General features: G+C 44.7%; 1 protein-coding gene across 7 annotated transcripts in view; it reads left to right on the top strand.

The window, feature by feature from the left end:
* LOC119952452 (sestrin-1-like) overlaps positions 1 to 14284 on the top strand; it is a 71897-nt gene extending 57613 nt beyond the window's left edge. For all 7 annotated transcript variants that reach the window (XM_038776221.1, XM_038776223.1, XM_038776224.1 and 4 more), the window contains 3 exons: positions 1336 to 1526; positions 2947 to 3091; positions 12043 to 14284. In XM_038776221.1, coding sequence (XP_038632149.1) covers positions 1336 to 1526; positions 2947 to 3091; positions 12043 to 12132 — 426 coding nt within the window. In that variant the 3' untranslated portion in view covers positions 12133 to 14284. The remainder of the gene's footprint in view (positions 1 to 1335; positions 1527 to 2946; positions 3092 to 12042) is intronic.
* Positions 14285 to 25587: the final 11303 nt, after the last annotated feature.

Raw genomic sequence — 25587 nt, forward strand, 5'->3', positions numbered from 1 at the left:
TTGCAAAGATTCTGAGAGAAGAAATACCTCTCAATCCCATTTTAAATGGTAGACCCCTTGTTTTTTAACCGTGTCCCCTAATTCTAGGTTTCCCCTCTCAGCATGTACCGTCATGGCTGCTCAGAATCTTGCCTGTTTCAATAAGATCATCTCTCATTCTTCTAAACTCCAATGCGTACAGGCCCAACCTCCTCAACCATTCCTCATAAGTCAACCTCTTTCATCGCAGAAATCGGCTGAATGAGTCTTCTCTGAATTACTTCCAATATAAATATATGCCTCCTTGAGTAAGGAGACAAAAACTATACACAGTATTTCAGGTGAGGTTTCAGCAATGCCCTGTACAGTTGCAGCATGACTTCACTACTTTGATACTCCAACCCCCTCGTAATAAAGGTCAGCATTTCACTTGCCTTCCTAATTACTTGCTCCATCTGCATGCTAACGTTTTGTGATTCATGTACAAGGACACCCTGATCCCTCTGCCTTGCATCAGTCCGCAGTCTCTCTTCATTTAATTAATATTCTGCTTTTCTATTCTTCCTGCCAAAATGGACAAGTTCACATTTTCCCACGTTATACTCTTATCTTCCAAATCTTTGCCCATCCAGTTAACCTGTCTATATCCCTTTGCAGACTCTTTGTTTCCTTCTCACAGCTTGCTCTCTTTAATCTTTGGATCATCAGCAAATTTGACCAAAATACAGTCGGTCCCTCCATCCAAGGCATCGTAAATAATAGTTGCCCCAGCACTGATCCCTGTGACACTCCACCAGTTACAGTTTGCCAACCTGAAAATGATCCATTTATCCCAACTCTGTTTCCTATCAATTAGCCAATCCTCTATTTAAGTTAATATATCACTTCCATCACCATGAGCTCTTACTTTGAGTAGTAACCTTTTACGTAGCTAACTCTCAAGGAGCCTCTATTTCAAGCTTGATATTAAGGTTGGCTTAAACTTTGGGTGCAGGTGACCTGGTTTGATGTTAATGACTGGTATAATAAAAGGAAGAACCTGTGTCTGAGCCTTGGTTGGCGTTTACAACTTAAATTTTAAAGTTGGACGCGGATAATGCAGGAAGGAGCTATTATCTGAACATAAGACTCAACTGGGGTCTGTGCATTAAGGCCACAAAACATAAATTAATGCTCATGTGAATTTATAGTGGAGATTAGATTCAGCGGGTTGATTAGTTCGATGAAGCAGCATATATAAAGGCCCGAAAATGAAACGATCTTTCCTTTCTTTGCCCCTCACCCCACCACTCCTGTTTTTCTACTGGTCACTGTTAAATGTTAAAAGACTGGTTACATTTGATGTTTCCTCTACAGGACTATTCTTGGGAAGACCATGGGTTCTCGCTTGTGAACCGGCTGTATTCGGACATTGGCCACCTTCTGGACGAGAAGTTCCGCACTGTGTATAGTCTCAAGAATGGCACCATGGCCAAGCAGCGGGGCTGTGACTTCTCGGCACTCAAGAGGGGCATTTGGAACTACATACACTGCATGTTTGGTATTAGGTAACTTTGACTGTTGCCTGTACAATACTGTTTTCAATAAAAACGCGTAGGTTTCTCAGTTTTAATACTCTCTGATATAGGAACAAGACAAGGGAACAAGACAAGACAAGACAAGGGAAGAACTCCGCATTGTGTAGGTTGAAATGTGAGCTAGGTCCTTTTCTTACCATAACCACACAAAATCACCCACAATCTCTTTCTGTGGTTAAAATAACTCATTTATGAAACAGGATACCACAGTAGCACAAATACTTTCTCTCTTCCCCTCCACAAGGAACGGACGTGCAGTGGAATACACTCTCACAGGTGTTGGCCTCTTTTCTGGCAACTCATCCAACCAACCATTCTTGGTGTGCGACCTTGAGTGTCCACACAAGTAGTTCCGAGCAATGGTGACTGGATAATTATCAGGGTTAATGCCCCACTACCACAGCTCAAGTCTCTCATCCCTCCAGATGCCACGTTTGAAACCAGCCTGCGAAACAGAGAAAGAACTAAACCTAAAATCTTTGTGCCTAGACTTAGTATCAAATTGGGGAGTGAATTTACCCCTATACTATCATGGAGGTCAGTGAATGTTGTCAGTGTTTAACATCAACTGACGAAAAGGTTTGCCATGGCATCACTATCACAGAATGGTTACTACAGAGAGGAGGCTATTTGGCCCATTGTGTCTGTGCTGGTTTTCTGAACGAGCAATTCACCAAATGCCTCTACCTCCTCTTCCCCATAGCCCCACACATTCTTCTCAGGTCATTCAATTCCTTACACAATTGAACCTGCCTCCACCACACTCTTAGGCAATGCATTCCAGACTCTTAATCCGCTATATGAACAAGCTTTTTGTCACACTCCATTGTTCTTTTGCCAATTACTGTAAATCTGTGCCCTCTGGTTCTTGATCCATTGACCAATGGTAACAGCTTTTCACCATCTACACTGACCTTTCACGATTTTGACTACTTCTCTCTTCAGGGACCATGCCCCATGAGGGTGCGTGGGCGACCATGGACTTCCATATGTTGGCCCACGGTTACGTTGGGCAAGTAACTGCAATGTTTTGCCAATGCCTTCTGCAGGAGGCTGACCAGTAAACTCTCCTTCTCTTACAACATACCACAGGTGTATGTTGGAAGGATTTACAAGTTGCTACCCAACCTATTTGGCTACCTTATGAAAGCACCTTCCTTGACCATCAAGTCCTGGAGTGAACCCGGAGCTTCTGGCTCGGAGGCAGGGGCACTACTCACTGCATCACAAGACCTCCCATGATTTTGAATACCTCTGTCAAATCTAATAAAACACTTGTATATAATGTAGGAGGAAAACAAATGTTGTAAATAGTATAAATCCATTTAGACAAATGCACTGGAGATTATTGACCGTAGTCAGTGAAAAGGTTTCCTTTTCCAATTTACAGGTACGATGATTATGATTATGGTGAGGTGAATCTTTTCTTGGAGAGGAATCTGAAGGTTTACTTGAAGACTGTGACTTGCTACCCAGAAAAAACAAAGCCTCAGATGTTTGAGAGGTACTGGAGGCAATTTAAATATTCAGAAAAGGTGAGTACTGATCCAGGGAAGCACAGGGTAACACATACCCAACTGAGCCCTAGTCAAACATAACAAAACAATGAGTCCTCTAAGTAATTGGTAACACCTTGTTAAAGCGAACAGATACAGATTACACAGTCTGTTTCACCTCTGCACCATGACGGTGTGTACGAGTGCCTGTGAGTATGCAACATGTGAGCTCGCATGCACTATTCTTTTGATGTGTGATTGTGCACTATTCCGCTGGTAGGCACATATGTACATGTTTTCAAAATTGGTTCTCAGGATTTTTTTCTCATTTACGGGCTGTGGGCGTTGCTGGCTAGGCCAGCATTTATTGCCATCCCCAGTTGCCCTTCAGAAGGTGGTGGTGAGTTGCCTTCTTGAACCGCTGCAGTCCTTGAGGTGTAGATACACCCACTGGGCTTAGATAGGGAGTTCCAGGATGTTTCCCCAATGATAGTGAAAGAACGATGATATATTTCTAAGTCAGGATGGTGGGTGACTTGGAGGGGAACCACCAGGTGGTGGGGGTCCCAAGTATCTGCTGCTTGTGTCCTTCTAGATGGTAGTGGTCGTGGGTTTAGAAGTTGCTGCCTGAGGAACCTTGGTGAGTTACTGCAGTGCATCTTGTAGATGGTATACATGGCTGCCACTGTTCGTCAGTGGTGGAGGGGGAGCAATCAAGCGGGCTGCTTTGTCCTGGATGGTGTTGAGCTTCTTGAGTGTTGTTGGAGCTGCACTCACCCAGGCAAGAGGAGAGTATTCCATTGCACTCCTACTTGTGCCTTGTAGAAGGTGGACAGGCTTTGGGTGGTCAGGAGGTGGGTTACACGCCGTAGGATTCCTAGCCTTTGACCTGTCCTGGTTGCCACAAGATGTGGGTTCATTGGCGAGGTCACATTTATTACCCATTCATAGCTGCCCTCGGTGGTGGTGCTGGACATTGGTTGTAGTTTGAAATAACTGAGTGGCTTGTTAGACCACTTCAAAAGGCAGCGAAGAGTCGGCTGACGGTTCAAAAAATCCAGAAGCTTCATGGTCATTTCTATTGACACCAACTTTTTAACTTGCAGATTTTCTTCTTAATTCAGATTTTCAGACTACCATGCTGGAAGTTAAACTCACACTTGACTGGATTATTAGTCCAGATCTCTAGCTTTGAAGTCCAGTAACATAATTATACCCATCTCTATGCAATATTCCCCATGTCTGTGTAACATAGAAATATCTAAATTACATCACTTTCACAGCTAGAAAACCGGCCAATCAGCTCAACTGGTCTTTGCCAGGGTTTATGTACCGTATGATTTCCCCCCTTTGTAGTGGCATGCTCTTTGGGTAAAAAAATTACTCTTGAATTCCCTATTAAATATATTAGTAGCTATCTTATATGTATGGCCCTAAGTTTTGATTTTTCCCACAAGTGGAAATATTTTCTCAGAGCCTAACCTATCAAATCCTTTCAGTATCATAAACACCTTTGTCAGATCAGATTGTTCCTCAGCTTTGTCTTTCTAGGGGCTGTTTAGCACACTGGGCTAAATCGCTGGCTTTGAAAGCAGACTAAGGCAGGCCAGCAGCACGGTTCGATTCCCGTAACAGCCTCCCCGAACAGGCGCCGGAATGTGGCGACTAGGGGCTTTTCACAGTAACTTCATTGAAGCCTACTCGTGACAATAAGCGGTTTTCATTTTTTTGTTCGAAAGGAGCCCTAGCCTATTCAGTCTTTCTGACACAAATTGAATGTAAATTGTAAACTGAATTCAAGTTGTGAACAGCATTGAATCCGGTACTAATCCCTGTGTTCCAAGTGGTGGATGAAATGGCTTCTGCTTTCAAGCCTTCATACTGAAACGGATGGCCGGGGTCACATGACTACTGCAAGCCACATTGCACAAAGACACTTTGCCAAACAGGTGCAAGTCAGGCACAAACAAGATCTGCAAAGAAAATCGTGCATGCACAGAAAAATGATCATTCTAATGTCTTCAGGTCTTCTAATGGTTCACATGTGGGTTATTATTGTCTCTTGGTCTGGTGTCCATACATTCTTGGAATCATGTTACCTCTCCAGGGAATGTCACTGCTGTGGCAAGTGTTGCTGCTGATCCGTTGCCTTTGTAGGGGAATGATTGACCTCTGAGACCATTCGGTTCCTTTTGCGGTTGGTGAACTCACCGCTTCCTCATCAGCTGTCTGCTGTGAAGGAGTACCTTTTCCAGTTGTAGATATATGCCTGCTGTTATGGCGATATATCTGGTCGCTGGTTTTCACTGTGTACGATCGAGGTGACATTTTCACTGTGTACGATCGAGATGATAACTTCTCTACACAGGTCCCAAGTTGCCAAGTGAGCTGACTTTTGTGGAGAAAGTTGACTATTTGCATTCTGATCAGCTCTCCAACTCTCAGCTCTGGCAATAACTTGGCAGCTTTATCAAAGTGAAATTTGTCATTTCACTTTAATTTTGCCACTCATTCCTGTTATGACTTCTGGTTTAGTTACCTGAAGAGTAGGTTGAGGGCAGCATGATATTAGTAACTGGAGTACGTCCCATGCCTTGTTTCTCCATTCTAGGATTGCTTTGTATATCTGTGCTGGACATACTCTATTTTTTGATGAGTCCTTTGTCAATTTTCATTGCTGTCTCAGTCTTTCCATTTGAAGGGATGGTGCGGAGATGATGTATCATGTTGAATTACCCAATCATTTACAAAATGACTGAATTCCTCACTAGTGAACTGAGGGCCACTGTCCTTCATCACAATGTCAGGAATACTGTAACGACTGAAAAGTGTCTGTTTAGACATTCTGCGATTTTACTGCTGGTCATTGACTTCAGCTTGTCCAACTCCCAGTAGTCTGAGATAGTCAGTTACAAAGAGAGTAAAGAGGTCTATTCCAAGCTCCATCTGTGGTCTGCCTGTGATGTCATTAATGGCTCTTTAGCTGTCTTAGCTTATGTTCATTACAAGTACTTCACTGGCTGATGTGGCTCTTTATTCCATTGCTCATGTTTGGCCAGTAGAATATTCCTTCTTTGCCTTCCTCAGACTAGACTCGATTTCTTGATGGTTTGCATGGATGCGCTTCAACATCTCTTTTCTTATCTCCTCAGGGATTATGACTAATTCCTTTGTAAAAGATGCCCAGTATTTTTTTATAGCGATAGGTTTCTCATAGAACATAGAACATACAGTGCAGAAGGAGGCCATTCGGCCCATCGAGTCTGCACCGACCCACTTAAGCCCTCATTTGCACCCTATCCCCGTAACCCAATAACCCCTCCTAACCTTTTTTGGTCACTAAGGGCAATTTATCATGGCCAATCCACCTAACGTGCACGTCTTTGGACTGTGGGAGGAAACTGGAGCACGCAGAGGAAACCCATGCAGACACGGGGCGAACGTGCAGACTCCGCACAGACAGTGACCCAGCGGGGAATCGAACCTGGGACCCTGGAGCTGTGAAGCCACAGTGTTATCCACTTGTGCTACCGTGCTGCCCTTGCTGATTTCCGGCATTCCGGCCTGTCTCCTTGATGATTTCCAGTATCCCTTTCGTCACTACTTGTTGCAGCACTTGAAGTGGTCTGAGAAAGTTGCTTTGAAGTGGCTTGTGGTCAGACTCTGCCGTTACTTTGTCTTCCCAGACAGGTACTGATTAAAATGCTCACAAGCAAAAGCAATAGCAGGTACTCTTTCTCAATCTGTGCATTGCATCATTCAATTTGTGCTAATGCTCTGGCTGAAAATACAATTGGTTGCCCTTGCTGCATGAGGGTTGCTCCATGTCCTTTGTTGCTGGCATCACAATTGCAGCGTGACCTCCGTTAACATCGTAGTACCTCAGCACTGGTGTTGGCATTATTTAGTTGATTGATTCAAATAGAAGCTGCTTCATGCGCCAATACCGTTGCAGTGAGCTTAATCCATAGAAAACCTACAGTGCAGGAGGCCATTCAGCCCATCGACTCTGTACCAACCCTCTGAAAGAGCACCCTTCCTCTGAAGGAGCATCCTAGCTAGGCACAAGCCCATGTCCTATCCACGTAACCCCACCTAACCTGCACATCTTTGGACTGCGGGAGGAAAACTGAGCACCTGGAGGAACCCACTCAGACATGGGGAGAATGTGCAAACTCCACACAGTCAGCCAAGGCCGGAATTAAACCTAGGTCCTCGCGCTGTGAGGCAGCAGTGCTAACCATCGTGCAACTGTTCCACTGTTCACACTTCAATGGCAAATTGGGCAAGGACTTTGCCGGGCATTTTACAAATCCCAGAAATCGTTGCACCGCCTTCATATCGGTTGATTACAGCATCTCTGCTACAGCTCTCTCATCAGGACATGGGAGAGCTGCCTCTTTGTCAGTACATGAGCTATGTACTTGACTTCATTTCAAACAGCTGCAGTTTTTTCCAGTTCAGGTTCACCTGGTGAGTTCTCTCTAGCCATCTTAGTAGATTCTGTTTATGGTCTGCCATGGCTTCTTCCATCATATCTCCATATTCGTAGACTAGCAGATCACCATGATTGCTTGCGCTCCTGGAAGATCATTGACTGTCTCATGTTGTATTTTTTTCAATAAATTTAGAGTACCCAATTATTTATTTCTTTCTTTATTTCCAATTGAGGAACAATTTAGCGTGGCCAATCCACCTACCCTGCACATCTTTGGGTTGTGGAGGCGAAACCCACGCAAACACTGGGACAATGTGCAAACTCCCCACGGACAGTGACCCAGCGCCGTGATCGAACCTGGGACCTCAGCGCCGTGAGGCAGCAGTGCTAACCACTGCGCCACCGTGCTACCCCTGTCTCATGTTGTATTGATGCTCTCCTGGAGCAGTAGAAATGCCAAGCAGCACTCTGGTCGGGGAGGCGGTGGCGTAGTGATATTGTCACTGGACTAGTAAACCAGAAACTCAGGGAAATGCTCCGGAGACCCAGGATCGAATCCCGCCACCGCAGATGGTGAAATTTGAATTCAACAAAAATCTGGAATTAAAAGTCTAATGGTGACTATGAAACCACTGCCGATTTTCATTTAAAACCTATCTGGTTCACTAATGTCCTTTCGGAAAGGAAATCTGTCATCCTTATCTGGTCTGGCCTACATGTGACTCCAGACGCACAGCAATGTGATTGACTCTTAACTGCCCCCTCAAGGGCAATTAGGGATGGGCAATACATGCCTGCGATGCCCACGTCCCATGAATGAATAGAAAAAAACATCTGTACCCACCAAATGGTATGCAGAAAACTGCCGCTTCCATCCAACATCACTTGCCAGTATCAGTCTTTCACATCTAGGGTGGCAAATGCTACGCTGTGGTAACATTTCTTCAGTGATTGGCATGGGGTAGTGAATCTCTTCAAAGCTTTTAAGTCCTTGCACACTCCCAGCTTTCCAGGGTTTTTTTTCACAGCTACCATGCTGCCAGTCCAGTCTGTAGGTTTGTGTCACTTTTTTTGATTACCCCCATCTCTTCTATCGGGCTGGATTTGAGGGCAGCTGGAAGTCTCTCCGGAAGATGGTGAATTGGTCTCACGCCCTCATCTACTTCAAGATGATACTGAGTATTGGAACATTCAATGACGTACTGTGCAAAGTTGAAGACTGAAGTTTTAACTATTCTCTGCTGGAAATACATAAAGGACCTCAACGGGGAACGCTCTGCCCTGGCCATACCCAGTTTTGTACACTTAGGAGCTCCGCTTGCCAGAACTCCTCAGTGTAGCGAGAGACGGTGACCCATAAGACCATAAGGCATAGGAGCAGAATTAGGCTACTCGGCCCATCGAGTCTGCTCCGCCATTCAATCTTGGCTGGTATTTTCTCATTCCCATTCTCCTGCCTTCTCCCCAGAATCCCTGATCCCCTTATTAATTAAGAACCTAGCCATCTCTGTCTTAAAGACACTCAGTGATTTGGCCTCCACAGCCTTCTGCAGCAAAGTTCCACAGATTCACCACCCTCTGGCTGAAGAAATTCCTCCTCTGTTTTAAAGGATCGTCCCTTTAGTCTGAGATGGTGTCCTCTGGTTCTAGTTTTTCCTACAAGTGGAAACATCCTCTCCAAGTCCACTCTATCCAGGCCTCGCTGTATCCTGTACGTTTCAATAAGATTTAGGGTAGCACGGTAGCATTGTGGATAACACAATTGCTTCACAGCTCCAGGGTCCCAGGTTCGATTCCGGCTTGGGTCACTGTCTGTGCAGAGTCTACACATCCTCCCCGTGTGTGCGTGGGTTTCCTTCGGGTGCTCCGGTTTCCTCCTACAGTCCAAAGATGTGCAGGTTAGGTGGATTGGCCATGATAAATTGCCCTTACTGTCCAAAATTGCCCTTAGTGTTGGGTGGGGTTACTGGGTTATGGGGATAGGGTGGAGGTGTTGACCTTGGGTAGGGTCACCAAGAGCCGGTGCAGAGTCGATGGACCGAATGGCCTCCTTCTGCACTGTAAATTCTATGATAATCCCCCCTCATCCTTCTAAACTCCAATGAGTGCAGACCCAAACAAGTACAGATCCAGAGTCCTCATTCATTCCTCATACGACAAGTTCTTCATTCCAGGGATCATTCTTGTGAACCTCCTCTGGATCCTTTCCAAGGCCAGCACATCCTTCCTTAGATCCAGGGCCCAAAACTGCTCACAATATTCCAAATGGGGTCTGACCAGAGCCTCATACAGCCTCAGATGTACATCCCTGGTCTTGTATTTTAGCCCTCTTGACATGAATGCTAACATTGCATTTGCCTTCGTACCTGCCGACTGAACCTGCACATTAACCTTAAGAGAATCGTGAACAAGGACTCCAAAGTCCCTTTGAGCTTCTGATTTCTTAAGCATTTCCCCATTTAGAAAATAGTCTATGCCTAGATTCCTCATTCCAAAGTGCATAACCTCACACTTTTCCACATTGTATTTCATTTGCCACTTCATGGCCCACTCTCCTAGCTTGTCCAAATCCTTCTGCAGCCCCCTTGCTTCCTCAATACTACCTGCCCCACTACAGATCTTTTTATCATCTGCAGACTTAGCAACAGTGTCTTCAGTTCCTTCTTCCAGATCATTAATGCATATTGTGAAAAGCTGTGATCTCAGCACAGACCCCTGAGGAACATTACTAGTCACCGGGGAGAGCAGCCTGTGGTCCTCTGACGTTTACATTTACGGAGCTTCTGGCAAAGGTTGCTGCCAATAAAAATAACAAAAAGACTTTGTTGAATAACAGGACTTTTTTATTACAATAAATATACACATAAGATATAGAAACACCTTCAGTTTGTTTTTGTACGATTGTACCTGGCACGCAATAAAGTCATTTTTTGTGGTTTAGTTCTTCAATCTAAGAATGTTTTCCAGGGGTTCCTCGTACCTTTGGGAAGTCAAAAGGATTCCATACCTGGAAAAGTTTGGGAAACCCAGGGCACGAATCAACGGCCTCGTCACCCCCAGTGTGGTGTCGGGGTGGTCTCTGAATCTCGCGAGAGGCCTCTCTCAAGAGTCACGACACTCAAAACATCTTGTGAGACGTCGCGATCTGGATCTCGTCCTCACTGGGTGTAATCCAGATATACATATTTAATGAGCCATTAGACTTACTTAAATATGCATTCGCTGGATTCTCCCGTGATGCACCAGCCATGCCTAGACCTAGCCAGGGTGTCGTTTACGACAGGTCCACACAAACGTGGACCAGTCGTGACAACAGCTGGGGGTCTCCCAGCCATTGGAGACCACCAGGTGGTCAGGTATTGGACAGAGTGGTACCCTGGCACTGGGCACTGCAGATAGCACCTTGGCACAGGCACCCTGGCAGGAGTGGCACTGCCAGGCTGGCAGTACCAAGGTGCCAGGTTGCCCATGACAGGGGTCAGGCCCAGGGGTGACCTGCTCTTAAGAGGTGGGGTGAAGGACGGGCGCTTTAGGACCCCAGAAGAGATAGGTTGGGTGCAGTGGATGGTCCGCTGGATAGTGGGATCTTTTCCTGCTAAACGTACCCAAAACCGGACATAGAAATGGTTTGGTTGAATCCTGCCTGCTGTTGTCAGCTCTTGTCAGCTGTTGCCAGTATCCCGTCAGCTTGGTATGGAGCCTGCTCTACCCAAGACCGCAGGAAACTACAAAAGGTCGTGAATGTAGCCCAGTCCATCACGCAAACCAGCCTCCCATCCATTGACTCTATCTATAATTCCCGCTGCCTCAGAAAGGCAGCCAGCATAATTAAGGACCCCACGCACCCCGGACATACTCTCTTCCACCTTCTTCCGTCAGGAAAAAGATACCAAAGTCTGAGGTCACGTACCAACCGACTCAAGAACAGCTTCTTCCCTACTGCCATCAGACTTTTGAATGGACCTACTTCGTATTAAGTTGATCTTTTCTCGACACCTTGCTATGATTGTTACATATTCTGCAGTCTCTCCTTCCTTATGTATGGTATGCGTTGTTTGTACAGCATGCAAGAAACAATACTTTTCACTGTGTACTAATACATGTGACAATAATAAATCAAATCCAATCTAGAGATTTGCAAATCACGGCATACCTCTTAATCCTCTGAACCTACTTGCTGATTGCAGATGGCACACACCATTCCTTACCGGCATGTTTTGGACCAATAAATATACACTAACTACAACTATTTAAAAACAATAAACTGTGGGGAGATTCAACACCAGCAAAGGACAAAAAGTTTTGTGGTTTGAGATGGGGAGGGGATGGGGGAACAGGTCAGCAGAACCCCATCAGTTCTACGGAGCAGTCTTTTCTGAACTGCCTTTTTCCTTTCAGCTGCTGACTGCCCTGCTGGACATTTCCATTTTTGCTCTCTACATCCAGTATGTGTGCCATTTAATTTCAGTAGCTAACCCCTTTTGATTTGTTTGTGTATTACTGAGGAGAGAAGCCTTGCACTGTTCTTACACTTCTTTGTCTCTGTTGGTAGGTTCGTGTGAATCTGTTGATCCTGGAAGCTCGGATGCAGGCAGAGCTTCTCTATGCACTGCATGCAATAACCCACTATATGATCTCTTAAGACGATCATAAAGAAGGATCTCCTCACCTGCGGAGGACTTTTTTAAAAAAGGACTGAACATAAGCTTAAAGACTTGAGCGTCTTCATGGATGGAGGCATCGCAGGGCAGCTGGTACCATGTCGCAGTGTCTGCGGCAGTTAATGTGCAATTATTGACAGTGACACAATCGAGCATTGTGACTGTGTACAGAAAGTGATGTAATTTCACAAAAGTGTTTCATGCCTCGACACCAAGTATTCACTTGAGGATTTTCAATCTCTCGACAAGTTTTCGGAAGTCAAAAGGCTATCGCATCAGTGGTTTGTGTGACTACCATCAACGTACAGAATATTTTCAAGCCTTGATGTTGGGACAGATGAGCCCCCTTTTTTTTGGAAAAGAAAGACTTATTTTTGCTATGAATAGTAATAACAGATAATATGTTTGACACGTGTTGAGTCTGTTTCATATTGGAATGGCGTTTCCAAATCCTTGCCATATTACTTTTGGTTTTATGACTTATCCAAAGCCTTGTGTGTATGTGTGTGTGTGCGCGTGCACGTGTGTGGGTGGGGAGGGGGGTGATAGTGAGGAGGAAGAGGTTAACTGTGCCAATGAGCTGTGAATTTCGTAAATCTTGGGTGGCTGAATAAGGGAAGGGAGGAAGGACGGCGAGCCAACAATGACTCAACGTTTCTTGAGCTTGCCCAAAAAAGGCACTAATGAATCACGTGAACTTTCTTCCCTACCCTAGTCAGTAGTTATAGAAGGATGCACTGCTATGATGCGGTGAGCATGATTGATTTACCCAATCCTACTGAACTTTCAATGACAGGATCCTCATCATGTTGGCCAATATTAAAATGGGTTCAGAAGCCAAATCTACACAGGCCAACATTAATGATTTAACCCAGCTTTGGGTTACTGTCCGTGTGGAGTTTGCACATTCTCCCCGTGTTTGCGTGGGTTTCGCCCCCACAACCCAAAGGTGTGCAGGGTAGGTGGATTGGCCACGCTAAATTGACCCTTAATTGGAAAAAAAATGAATTGGGTACTCTAAATATATAAAAACATTAATGATTTAAGCTGTTGATTAGTCTGGTGGCCTCCAATCCTTCTGAGGCAGTTTTGGGCTTCCTTACCTGAAGTTCTCTCATACTATTTGCATGTGCAGTTAGTTGATTGACGGCACTGCATGTTTATGCTTTTCTAGTGGGCGGGGGGAGGAAATAAAAGCATCTCTTATGGTCTCAGACAGGTTCTTGAGCTTGGTATGAGAATGGAAGCCATTGGATTGGTCACCCTAACTGGAGTTGGATCACTGTTGAACTGTATTTTTATTCAATTTTTCTTTTAAACAGTGTTACATTACAGGAAGGAGAACGAAATGAGAAATCAAAAAGTGCACATCACTAGTAATTGGCTTGTACAACGATTGCATTTGTGGCTGGTGCTCACTTTGCATGTAATGTGATCCTCGCCACTACAAGCAACAGCAGGACAACCATCATTTTCCATTTACTGTCAGATGGGGATGCTAGCATCTTGTGTGGGTGTAGCCGCAGAATCAATCTGCCACTGGTGGTAGGCCCCAGATCAAGTGTGGTTTCTCCACTCGTTATCGCCATGCAACCAACCACTCCCCTCCCAAATTAAAAAAAAAACAAAAAAAATTGTTGGCGCTGGTCTATCATTAGGTATAACCAGTTTAAAAATACTAAAAATAACACTTTTTTTCTTCCTTTTTTAGCGGTATAAATGTGACTGTAAAAAAATAAAAAGGAATATATTGTAAATGGACACCATTTTGGAACAAATGGTCCTGTGGCTGATGATGTGTGGAACAAGACCGTCTTGTGGTCACGATCTAGATCATCATCTTCATCGGTGTTTCTAATTGTGCAATATGTTTACGTGGGGACTATGGTTTAGCAATTGACTCTCGTTCCAAAATGGAGTAGCATTGAGTCATCGATCTCACAAGCCTTGTGCTTTTCTGCTCTTTTACGGATTTTCTTAGGAATCCAAGAATAAAGAAAAGTTCAGAGCAATTGCAACATACCTGTCGCTGCTGTCATTGTCTTTGATGTAACCTGAGAGTTTCAAAGCGCTGCAGTAGCATTTTATTTGCACCAAAATAAAAAAAAACTTTTTTTTAAAACTGAGGAAAAAGGCTGTCAGTTATGAAATTCTCTCTGGCTCTGCACTTTCTGAGTGCATAAGTTAATTTTCGACCCTCTCTTCACCCCTCCATTGTCTCCCCCCACCTCCACTGTATATCTTACCCTCTGCAAACTCGCACTGGGATAGAATTCCAGAGCATCAGCAGCCCCCTACCTCACCCATGGAACATGATGCATCTTTGTTTGTCCCCTTGATTCCCACTCTTTCTGCCGTTGTAGAGTACATGCAGGAATGTTTTTTAAAAATTTGTTCATGGGACGGAGGCGTTGCAGGCTCTGCCAACATTCATTGCCCATCCCTAATTGCCCTTGAAGGGGAAGTCAAGAATCAACCACATTGCTGTAGGTTTGGAGTCACATGTAGGCCAAGCCAAGTGAGGACAGCAGATTTCTTTCCCTAAATTAAATTAGTGAACCAGTTGGGTTTTTACAACAATGGTTTTATGGTCATCGTTAGAATTTTAGTTCCAGAATTTATCTTTTTATTGAATTCGTATTTCACCATCTGCAGTGGTGGGATTCGAACCCAGGTTTACTAGTCCAGTGACAATACCACTTGCCACTGCCTTCCCAAAATGTTTTTAATAATTTCATCACCATTTTTTACATTCTTATTTTTCTTTTCTCCAGCAAGAGGTAAAATAGCCATCACCTCTTGACATTCAATGGAATCACCATTGTTGAATTCCCCCACTATCAACATCCTGGGACAGGGGGTGGGGGTTACTACTGACCAGAAACTGAACTGGACTAGCCACATAAATCCTGTGGCTACACAAGCAGGTCAGAGGCTTGAAATCCTGTGGCAAATCTCATGACTCCCCAAAGCCTGTCCACCATCTACAAGGGACAAGTCAGGAGTGTGTTGGAATGGTCTCTGCATGCCTGGATGAGGATGAACAGCTCCAACACTCAAGATGCTTGACCCCGTCCAGGACAAAGTAGCCCCCGCCACAAATATTTTGCTCCCTCCATCACCGACACAGTGCAACAGTGTATACCACCTACAAGATGCACTGCCACACACCATCATAACTTATAGAATTTACAGTGCAGAAGGAGGCCATTTGGCCCATCGAGTCTGCACCGGCCCTTGGTAAAAACATCCTACTCAAGCCCACACCACCGCCCAATCCCAGTAACCCCACCCAACCTTTTTGGACACAAAGGGCAATTTAGGATGGCCAATCCACCTAGCCTGCACAGCTTTGGACTGTGGGAGGAAACCGGAGCACCCGGAGGAAACCCACGCAGACATGGGGAGAACGCGCAAACTCCGCACAGACAGTGACCCAAGCCGGGAATCAAATCTGGGAACCTGGAGCTGTGAATCAACCGTGCTCACCACTGTGCTACCGTGCTGTCCCAGTGATATACTTGGAAATATATCACTGTTCCTTCACTGTCGCTGGGACAAAATCTTGAAACTCCCAAACAGAACTCTAGGTATACTTACACCACATGGATTGCAGCGGGTTCAATAAGGCAGCTTGCCACCACCTTCTCAAGGGCAATAGCTAGCGATGCCCACATCCCATGAATTTTTAAAAAACAATTTGTGCCCTTTCTTGTGAACTGGCAACCATTTTAATTCTCTAGTTTCTCATCTCATTTTCTTGTTTAAATTGAGCAGCACCGTTCCATATTATTATAGCCTTCTGTTAATCAATTGCTTTGTGAAATATTGTAAAGCAGTCCATGCAAACTGCAACAGCACCTTTCGCTGGCAAAAGGTATGTACTACATCTGTATCCAGAAGAGGCAGCATAAATTATAGTTCAGTTTATAAAAGCAGAATCTTGACGTTTTCCTTAAATGAGCCATTTAAAAAAAATTACAGTTGATGCTCGCCTTTCTTAAACGTTTTCCACTCAAGCCCTAAGAATGGCGAGGTTTTCAAATCTTCGCACAATACATCGATTCTTCCACCACCATTGTTCACGGAATGACATGAAAGCAAGGCCCTATCGCTTCCCCTTCAGTTGCTTCACAGCGCCAGGGTCCCAGGTTCGATTCCCGGCCTGGGTCACTGTCTGTGCGGAGTCTGCATGTTTTCCGTGTGTCTGCGCGGGTTTCCTCCGGGTGCGCCGGTTTCCTCCCACAAGTCCTGAAAGATGTGCTGTTAGGTGAATTGGACATTCTGAATTCTCCCTCCGTGTGCCCGAACAGGCCTGGAATGTGGCAACTAAGGTATTTTCACAGTAACTTCATTGCAGTGTGAATATAAACCTACTTGTGACAATAACGATTATTTAAAAAAGTGATTAGATCAACACTTCTCATACTGTTTTCCAATAAAACTTAATTTTAATAATTATGCCACCCAGGAACAGAAAGGTGTGTCCACCTAAAATTTGGCCAAAGCCAGAGCACAGACAGGCTTCAGCCTGCAAACATACAACGGCTGCAGCTCAGACGTTTGCAGAAACTGACACAGGAAAAAGGCCGTTAAAAGGCCATCCCAGGACTATGGGCTCCAGGTAGAAACTAACAATAAGTGGCAGACTTGGTGGCGTGTGTTTTCCTTACTTGGGAAGGCCTACGTGCCTCGGACACTAACGGCTGACCGGGACCCGCCCAGTCATCAAGGTGGCAACCCTTAATTGGTGATCGAGCCCTGATCGATCCATTGGACATTCACCCGGGACCGCCCAAAAGTGCGCAAAATTTCCAAAGGATAAAAAGCTGCCGAGCAGCCCACCACTCGCTCTCTGGACTGCAGCTTTCAACGGCCAACAGCAAAGGTGAACCCTTCCCAGCCAGGAGGAAGACCATCCGCGCCATCCACAGAGGGACCAGAGCCGAGGACACAGACGACCAGCACAGATATCCAGCAGTGCCAGACAACAGGATTCCAGATAAGGTCATATCTGCTCTGTACTTGCCCGTCACCTGTTAAGGTCTTTCTAGTGTATTAGTTTAGAGTTCAACTTGTATGTGCGTGTTTGACTAATATTAACTGTGTGTGTGTAATAAAATCTTATTGTATTAAACAACTTGTGGTCATTTGTCCATCGTGTATGGGTTAAATACGCACTGCGCTTTAGAAGGTACAACAAAACAGCAGTAACATTTAGCACATAACTATTAAACTTAATGTTTAAGAGATCAACATTTATTACTTGAATATGACAATATATTTTGCGAGCTCAGTGTAAACTCTCCCTGGGTTTGGTCTGAGGAACTGGCACCACTATTTCCTTATCCTCATCTGTTTGGTGAAGCTCCAACCCCACCTGCTCTTCGATTTTCCTGCTCCACCATTTATTCTCAGATCACCTGTTTCAAAGGTTGTTGAGCCGCAGGGCAGGGGAACACGAAATCCTGCTGCAAACCAAGTGAAGAGTTGAAGGATGGCAGAAATCTCAGCATCAAAACCAGACACACTGCAGCTCATGACAAACTCACAGCTCAAAGTCATCATCTTACAGTGTAATGACTTGCCCTGAATTTTATAACTGTGATGAAAGTGCTGTCCCAGTATCTAGTGATTTTGGAAGCCTTCTATTTCAGTGCTTTTAAAACTTTCCTCCTACCCCCGTGACCCAGCATTGCCACCGGTTGACCTTTGAGACCTACGTCAGCCGACCTTCATGACACACGCCGTGTTCGCTGACTGTTAATGCAAATGATGAGCATGCTTGATCCTCACGATCTCACTCCGATCAGGTTCACATGAGGAGAGGGCAATACGCATATCAGGGGCAGACTTCAGCCAGTTCCTTTGTGCCGTCTTCATCTTTGTGAAAAAGTCAAATCCAACCTCGCACATGCAAGCCGTCGTGAAGGGCAATAGCAAAAAAAAAAAAATGCTGGTTTTACTCAGCTCTGGATACTCCAGAATGCTGGAAGCCTTATGGGCTTTTGCTGTTTTTTTAAATGTGCTATCACAGATCAGGTACAGCAGCGCTGTCTTTTCATTTGAAATCAGCTGTAAGTTAATAACTGATTCAGGGATCTGAACCTCAAAACGAATTTTTCACCCACCACATCTTTCAAAATGTGAAACTTCTCTCATTTGCCAGTACTTCCCTGCATATAACACAAATAGGCTTTGCATCCTTATTTCATTAGCACAATTGACAAAACCATACTGCAATAAATCAAAAAGAAAATGCTGGAAAATCTCAGCAGGTCTGGCAGCATCTGTTGGGAGAGGAAAGAGCTAACGTTTCGAGTCCAGATGACCCTTTGTCAAAGCTATAAATCATCTTTCTACTGTTTTGTTTCCAAGTTAGGTTTTTTCTTCATAGGCTGTTAACCAGAGTTGCTGGAGCTCTGTACAGAGCTAACACTAGCACTGCCCTGTCTTGCCTGGGACTCTCCTGACCCTCCTGCAGATTCAATTGTAACATCCCTGCCATAAGGTGCACTGCCTATTTGTGCCTCTGGCCATCTCTTACTTGTAAAATAATGATTCATCTTCATAGTCCTTTTGCCTTGCTTGCCAGCAATTGGAAACGGAAGAAGCTGTCCTCCGTGATTTGGCGCCAGAGGCACATACACAGAGGGCGCTTGACGGCAAGTGTACATGCAGGGGTGTGACTTGCTCACTGCTGCCACTTCTGGTCAAAAGACTGTACACAGCCTCATTTCCTTTTCATTTAAAAGGCTGCAGTGACCACCATTCTCAATAAAAATGCTTCAATCAAGACCACTGTGGGAACACTGCGACAGATCGCTCCGCGCTCCTCCTGACACCAGCCCACGACCCACCCATGGGTAATGACCCACACTTTGAGAAACCCTGCTCTATTAGACGAAGTGATTTTATTTCCATTTGCTGTTTCTGCGACCCCAATTGGGGTTGCAACCACAGTTTGGGAACCACTGGACTAGATGAATTGTGGACAAGTGCTGATCAAGCTTGGCTGAGGTATTAGGCATCCTGAACAGCCCAAGATTCACGGACTCGACTGACAAATGGAGAATAGCCATTTGGGAAACATAGCAAGGTTGGAAAGTTTCATTTTATTTATTCATGGGACTTGGGTATCATAAGAACATAAGAACTAGGAGCAGGAGTAGGCCATCTGGCCCCTCGAGCCTGCTTCGCCATTCAATGAGATCATGGCTGATCTTTTGTGGACTCAGCTCCACTTTCCCGCCTGAACTCCAGTATCACTGGAGTTCATAGGAACACAAGATATGGGAGGAGGAGTAGACCATATGACCCACTGAGCTTGCAATGCCATACTATACTATTTGTGATTTATATACTACTAGCATGCCCAGATCCCCCCGCAGTGTGCAGTTGCTCTCCGTTTGAGTAAAGTTCTGCTTTTCTATTCTTCCTGCCAAAGTGAACCTCAGATTTTCCCACATTATATTCCATCTGCCTGTTTTTTGCTCTCTCATTTACCCATTTATATTCCTTTACAGACTCTTTGTATCCTCAAGATTTGCTTTCCCACATTTGCTACCATACAGCCGGTCCCTTCATCCAAGTAATTTAGATCGTAAATAATTGAGACCCCAACATCCTTACAGCAACCGGAAAATGCATCCTCCTGTTACCCAATTCTCTATCCATGCAACTATATAACACCTTTCATCATGAGCTCTTATCTTGCGCAATAACCTTTAATGCAGCACCTTATTGGATGCCTATTTGAAATCCATATATGCTAGATCTACTGGCACCCCTTTATCCATCCTATTATATCCTCAAAGTAATCTATGAATTTGTCAAACATTATTACCCTTTTACAAGAATATGTTCACTCTGCCTGATTGTTCTATGATTTCCTGTATGTTCTGCTACTACTTCCTTAATAATAGATTCTAGTATTATCCAAATGACAGATGTTAGACTAACCGGTCCTTAGTTTCCTGCTTTCAGTCTCCCTCCTTTCTTGAATACAGTGTTATGTTTCCATTCGGTGGGACATTTCCAGAATCTAGTGAGTTTTGAAAGATTAGAACCAGTGCAACCATCATCTCTGCAACCATTTCTTTTAAGACTCATTGGGTAGATTTCACACTCCACGGCTGGCTGGTTTGAAGGCAGGTAAAATCCCACTGCCTGGTAACCCCTCAAGATGTTGATGATAATGCCGTTGTACATTAAATGAAAACGGTTAGATTATTTTATGTTGAAGATGGTCATTGCCTAGCATTTGAGTGGCACGCTATTACCTGCTACTTATCAAACCGGAATGTTGTCCAGTTCTGGCTGCATGGGAACACGGTCTGCTTCTGTATCTGAGAAGTATTTAACACTGTGCAATCATGAACTTATTTGGAGGGATGGTCATTAATGAAACAGATGAAGATGGTTAAGTCTAGGTCATTACCCTGAGAAACTCCTGCATTGGTGTGCTGGGACTGAGATGACAGACCTCCAACAACCACAACTCACCCGCAGAGAGTTCCACCCTCCACCTAGATTCCCATGGACTTCAATTTTGTTAGGACTCATGATGCCACACTTGAGGGCAGCACGGTGGCCTAGTGGTTAGCACAACCGCCTCACGGCGCTGAGGTCCCAGGTTCGATCCCGGCTCTGGGTCACTGTCCGTGTGGAGTTTGCACATTCTCTCCGTGTCTGCGTGGGTTTCGCCCCCACAACCCAAAAATCTGCAGAGTAGGTGGATTGGTCACGCTAAATTGCCCCTTAATTGGAAAAAATAATTGGGTAATCTAAATTTATTAAAAAAAAAAAAAAAAATGATGCCACACTTGGTCAAATGATGTCTTTATGTGAAGGGCAGTCACTCTCACCTCACCTCTTGAATTCAGCTCTGTTCTCCATTTTAGACCAAGGCTGTAATGAAGTCTGGAACCATAATCCAGATGGAATCCAAAACGAGAGCTAATGAAAAAGTTATTTCTCATTAAATGCCATTTAATAGTAGTCAATGGCACCTTCCATACTTTTGCTGATGATCAAAAGTAGCATGATGGAGTGGTAATTGATCAGACTGAATTTGTCCTGCTTGTCATGGAACGGTTATACGTGGGCAATTTATCAACATTGCCAGATAGATGCCACTGTTGCAGCTGTACAGTAACAACTTGACTCAAAGCACAGCTCGTTCTATAACACAAGTCTTCAGTACACGTGTCATGTGGTCAGGGATAACAGTCGTCGCTGTATCAAGTGCATTACGTTGTTTCTTGCTATTACGTGAAGTGAATCAAATTGGCATCGGTGACACTGGGGAGCTAAAGGCGGCGATGGATCATCCACTCAGCACTTCAGACTGAAAATAGTTAAACATACCCTAGCTTTCCTTTTGCACAGATAAGTTGAGCTTCCACAGTGAGGGTGAGGAGTCTCCGCCTCTAGTTTGTTCTTTAATTATCCACCACCATTCATGACTGGATATGCCAGGAAAGGGCAGCTTTGATCTGATCCGTTGGTTGTGGAATCACTTGGCTGTCTCATGCTACTTCTGCTGTTTAACATGCATAGAGTCCTACACTGCAACTTCACTGATCTTAACATGCTAGCCCAGGCTCATCAAACAAAGATTGATCTCATGTTAGATTGAGTGATGTTTTGGGCCATGAGATTACAGATGAATACTGCTGGTGGTAGCCATCATTACATCATCAAAGCACAGTTTTTGTGTTGCTGGATTTGGTCTGAATTTATCCCGTTTAGCATGGTGGTGGTAACACAGAACAGATCGTGCATGTGAGAAGCCCAGACTTCACTTGCACAAAAACTGTGCAATAGCCACTTCCAGCATCACATATGGGCAGATACTGCTGCAACAGGTAGATTGGCAATGGTGAGGTCAAGAGGTTTACTTTGATCTTCTTGGTTCTGCCACAGCTGGTTACAGAAACACCATCAACACAGGATACAATGGGGCGATGGACAGAGTGCTTTCAGGGGTGTGGGTAGGAGAGGGGAAGGTGTCTGACATCTATAAGGTAATGCAGGAGGTGGAGGAGTCGTCAGTGGAGGAGCTGAAGGCTAAATGGGAGGAGGAACTCGGGGAGCAGATAGAGGACGGGACTTGGGCGGATGCCTTGGACAGAGTCAACTCTTCCTCCTCATGTGCGAGGCTTAGTCTCATCCAATTTAAGGTGCTGCACCGGGCCCACATGTCCGGGACTAGGATGAGTAGGTTCTTCGGGGGTGAGGACAGGTGCACCAGATGTTCGGGGAGTCCTGCGAACCACGCCCATATGTTCTGGGCATGCCCAGCACTGGAAGAATTCTGGAAGGGGGCGGCGGGGACGGTGTCGAGGGTGGTTGGATCCAGGGTCAAACCAGGGTGGGGACTCGCGATTTTTGGAGCTGCGGTAGAGCCGGGAGTGCAGGAGGCGAAAGAGGCCGGTGTCCTGGCCTTTGCGTCCCTAGTAGCCCGTCGAAGGATTCTGTTACAATGGAAGGATGCAAGGCCCCCAAGTGTGGAGACCTGGATCAGTGACATGGCGGGATTTATAAAATTGGAAAAGGTCAAATTTGCCCTGAGAGGATCAATACAAGGGTTCTATAAACGATGGCAGCCTTTTTTGGACTTCCTGGCTCAGAGATAGGTAACTGGGTCAATAGCAGCAGCAACCCAGGGGGGGGGGGGGGGGGGGGGGGTGCATTACTGTAGTGTTTATTCTGTAACTTTATAGTGTGTTAATATGCGTTGTTGTTAAAATGCTGGGTTGTTCATAGGGATGGGGCGAATGTATATGATTGTTAATATTATTGTTATTTTCGGTATTTTACTAAGGTGCGTCAATGTTGTATAAAATCAAAATTTCTCAATAAAAATGATTTAAAAAAAAAACACAGGATACAATGTGGCCATTTAGTGACCGGCATGTGAGAGTACCTTTAAGAAATTAACCTTCAAGCAGCTATTAGATAGGTACATGGATTACGGTAGAATGATGGGGTGTAGATTAATTTGGTCTTAATCTATGACAAAAGTTTGGCACAATATCGTGGGCCGAAGGGCCTGCTCTGTGCAGTATTTTTCTATGTTCTGTCTTCTAAATGGGTGTTTATCGAATAGCTGTAGTGGATGCACTTTTAAGGAATGGGTGTTTATCCAATAGCTGCAGTGATGTCAGAGTGTGGGCAGAGCTGGGCTGTCTGTCTGCTTTTACTTTTGTTTTTGGACTGGCAGCTACAGTGGTGTGTTTAGTTTTGTTTTCGGAGTTGGAGCTGCATCCAACCAAACAAGGTATAATTCTGATTTCTCTCTGTATGAAAAGAATGTCTTCAGAACACTTGCTCATTTAAACGCGATAACTGCTCGCAATAGAGAATTTAAAGGAGGGTATTTGTCTTGTGGATGTTGTTAGGAAAGATTAAGGGCTACTTATATTCTTTGGGGGGAGTATTTGAGTTGATAGTTGCGAAGATGTTTACTGTGTGTTTACAAAATGTTAACTGAATTCACAGAATAAACATTGTTTTGTTTTAAAAGTACTTTAGATCTCTGTTGCATCACACCTGTAAAGTAGGCCCTTGTGCTCCCCATAACCAAAATCTATTAAAAGTTGTGGGCATTTTGAAAAACTTGAGGATAGACAAGTCCCCCGGGCCTGACGGGATATATCCAAGGATTCTATGGGAAGCAAGAAATGAAATTGCAGAGCAGTTGGCAATAATCTTTTTGTCCTCACTGTCAACAGGGATGGCACCAGGGGATTGGAGAATGGCGAATGTCGTGCTCCTGTTCAAAAAAGGGAATAGGGATAACCCTGGGAATTACAGGCCAGTTAGTCTTACTTCGGTGGTAGGCAAAGTAATAGAAAGGGTACTGAGCGATAAGATTTCTGAGCATCTGGAAAGACACTGCTTGATTAGGGATAGTCAGCACGGATTTGTGAGGGGTAGGTCTTGCCTTACAAGTCTTATTAAATTCTTTGAGGAGGTGACCAAGCATGTGGATGAAGGTAAAGCAGTGGATGTAGTGTACATGGATTTTATTAAGGCATTTGATAAGGTTCCCCATGGTAGGCTTATGCAGAAAGTAAGGAGGCATGGGGTAGTGGGAAATTTGGCCAGTTGGATAACGAACTGGCTAACCAATAGAAGTCAGAGAGTGGTGGTGGATGGCAAATATTGAGCCTGGAGCCCAGTTACCAGTGGCATACCGCAGGGATCAGTTCTGGGTCCTCTGCTGTTTGTGATTTTCATGAATGACTTGGATGAGTGAGTTGAAGGGTGGGTCAGTAAATTTGCAGATGATACGAAGATTGGTGGAGTTGTGGATAGTGAGGAGGGCTGTTGTCCGCTGCAAAGAGACATAGATAGGATGCAGAGCTGGGCTGAGAAGTGGCTGATGGAGTTTAACCCTGACAAGTGTGAGGTTGTCCATTTTGGAAGGACAAATATGAATGCGAAATACAGGGTTAATGGCAGGGTTCTTGGCAATGTGGAGGAGCAGAGAGATCTTGGGGTCTATGTTCATAGATCTTTGAAAGTTGCCACCGGGTGCTTCGGTTTCCTCCCACAGTCCAAAGATGTGCAGGTTAGGTGGATTGGCCATGATAAGTTGCCCTTGGTGTCCAAAATTGCCCTTAGTGTTGGGTGGGGTTACTGGGTTACGGGGATAGGGTGGAGGTGTTGACCTCGGGCAGGGTGCTCTTTCCAAGAGCCGGTGCAGACTCGATGGGCCGAATGGCCTCCTTCTGCATTGTAAATTCTATGATAATCTATGATTAATCTAGGACAAAGGTTCGGCACAACTTCGTGGGCCGAAGGGCCTGTTCTGTGCTGTATTTTTCTATGTTCAGGTGAACTCCATGATACACAATAGGGTTCTCTACGTAATATGACCAATGTTGCACACTGCCAAACGACAAAAAAAACAACTTGGTTTCAGACTTCCTTTGTCATTCTGCTTTTGTATTTTCTGTCATCTATTGTAGTCTCTCCTTTATTGGAACCAGACAAGTGTAAAACAGGGAGAAAGACACAATAGAGTCAGGTGTATGGTAACAAAGGAAAATGAAATAGTGGTGAATTATCACATTGAAATCTAAGGTCATCACTGTGCAGCTATTAAGCAGGCTAACTAAATACCATGGTGATTATTAACATTCTTTTACTTCCATTTCTCATTTCAACCATCCTTAGTTTCTTGATCTGATTGAGACCATCGAAATTAATTTCTTTACATCCCATTAGCTAGATTTGAATGCAAACCCCAAGGTGAAAAGATGATTTACTGCGTTGAGATCCTTTATACTTCACATAGAATGAGTATATTTTGCAATGGGAAACTCCATCATTCCCTCTAGGCCTGGGATTGCTGGAGGACGGAAACAAAGTTAAAATTCCTACTGAATTATTACTATCCAGTACGAATTTTACTGGAGAACACA

This window comes from Scyliorhinus canicula, chromosome 17, assembly GCF_902713615.1.
Source record: "Scyliorhinus canicula chromosome 17, sScyCan1.1, whole genome shotgun sequence".
NCBI lineage: Eukaryota > Metazoa > Chordata > Chondrichthyes > Carcharhiniformes > Scyliorhinidae > Scyliorhinus > Scyliorhinus canicula.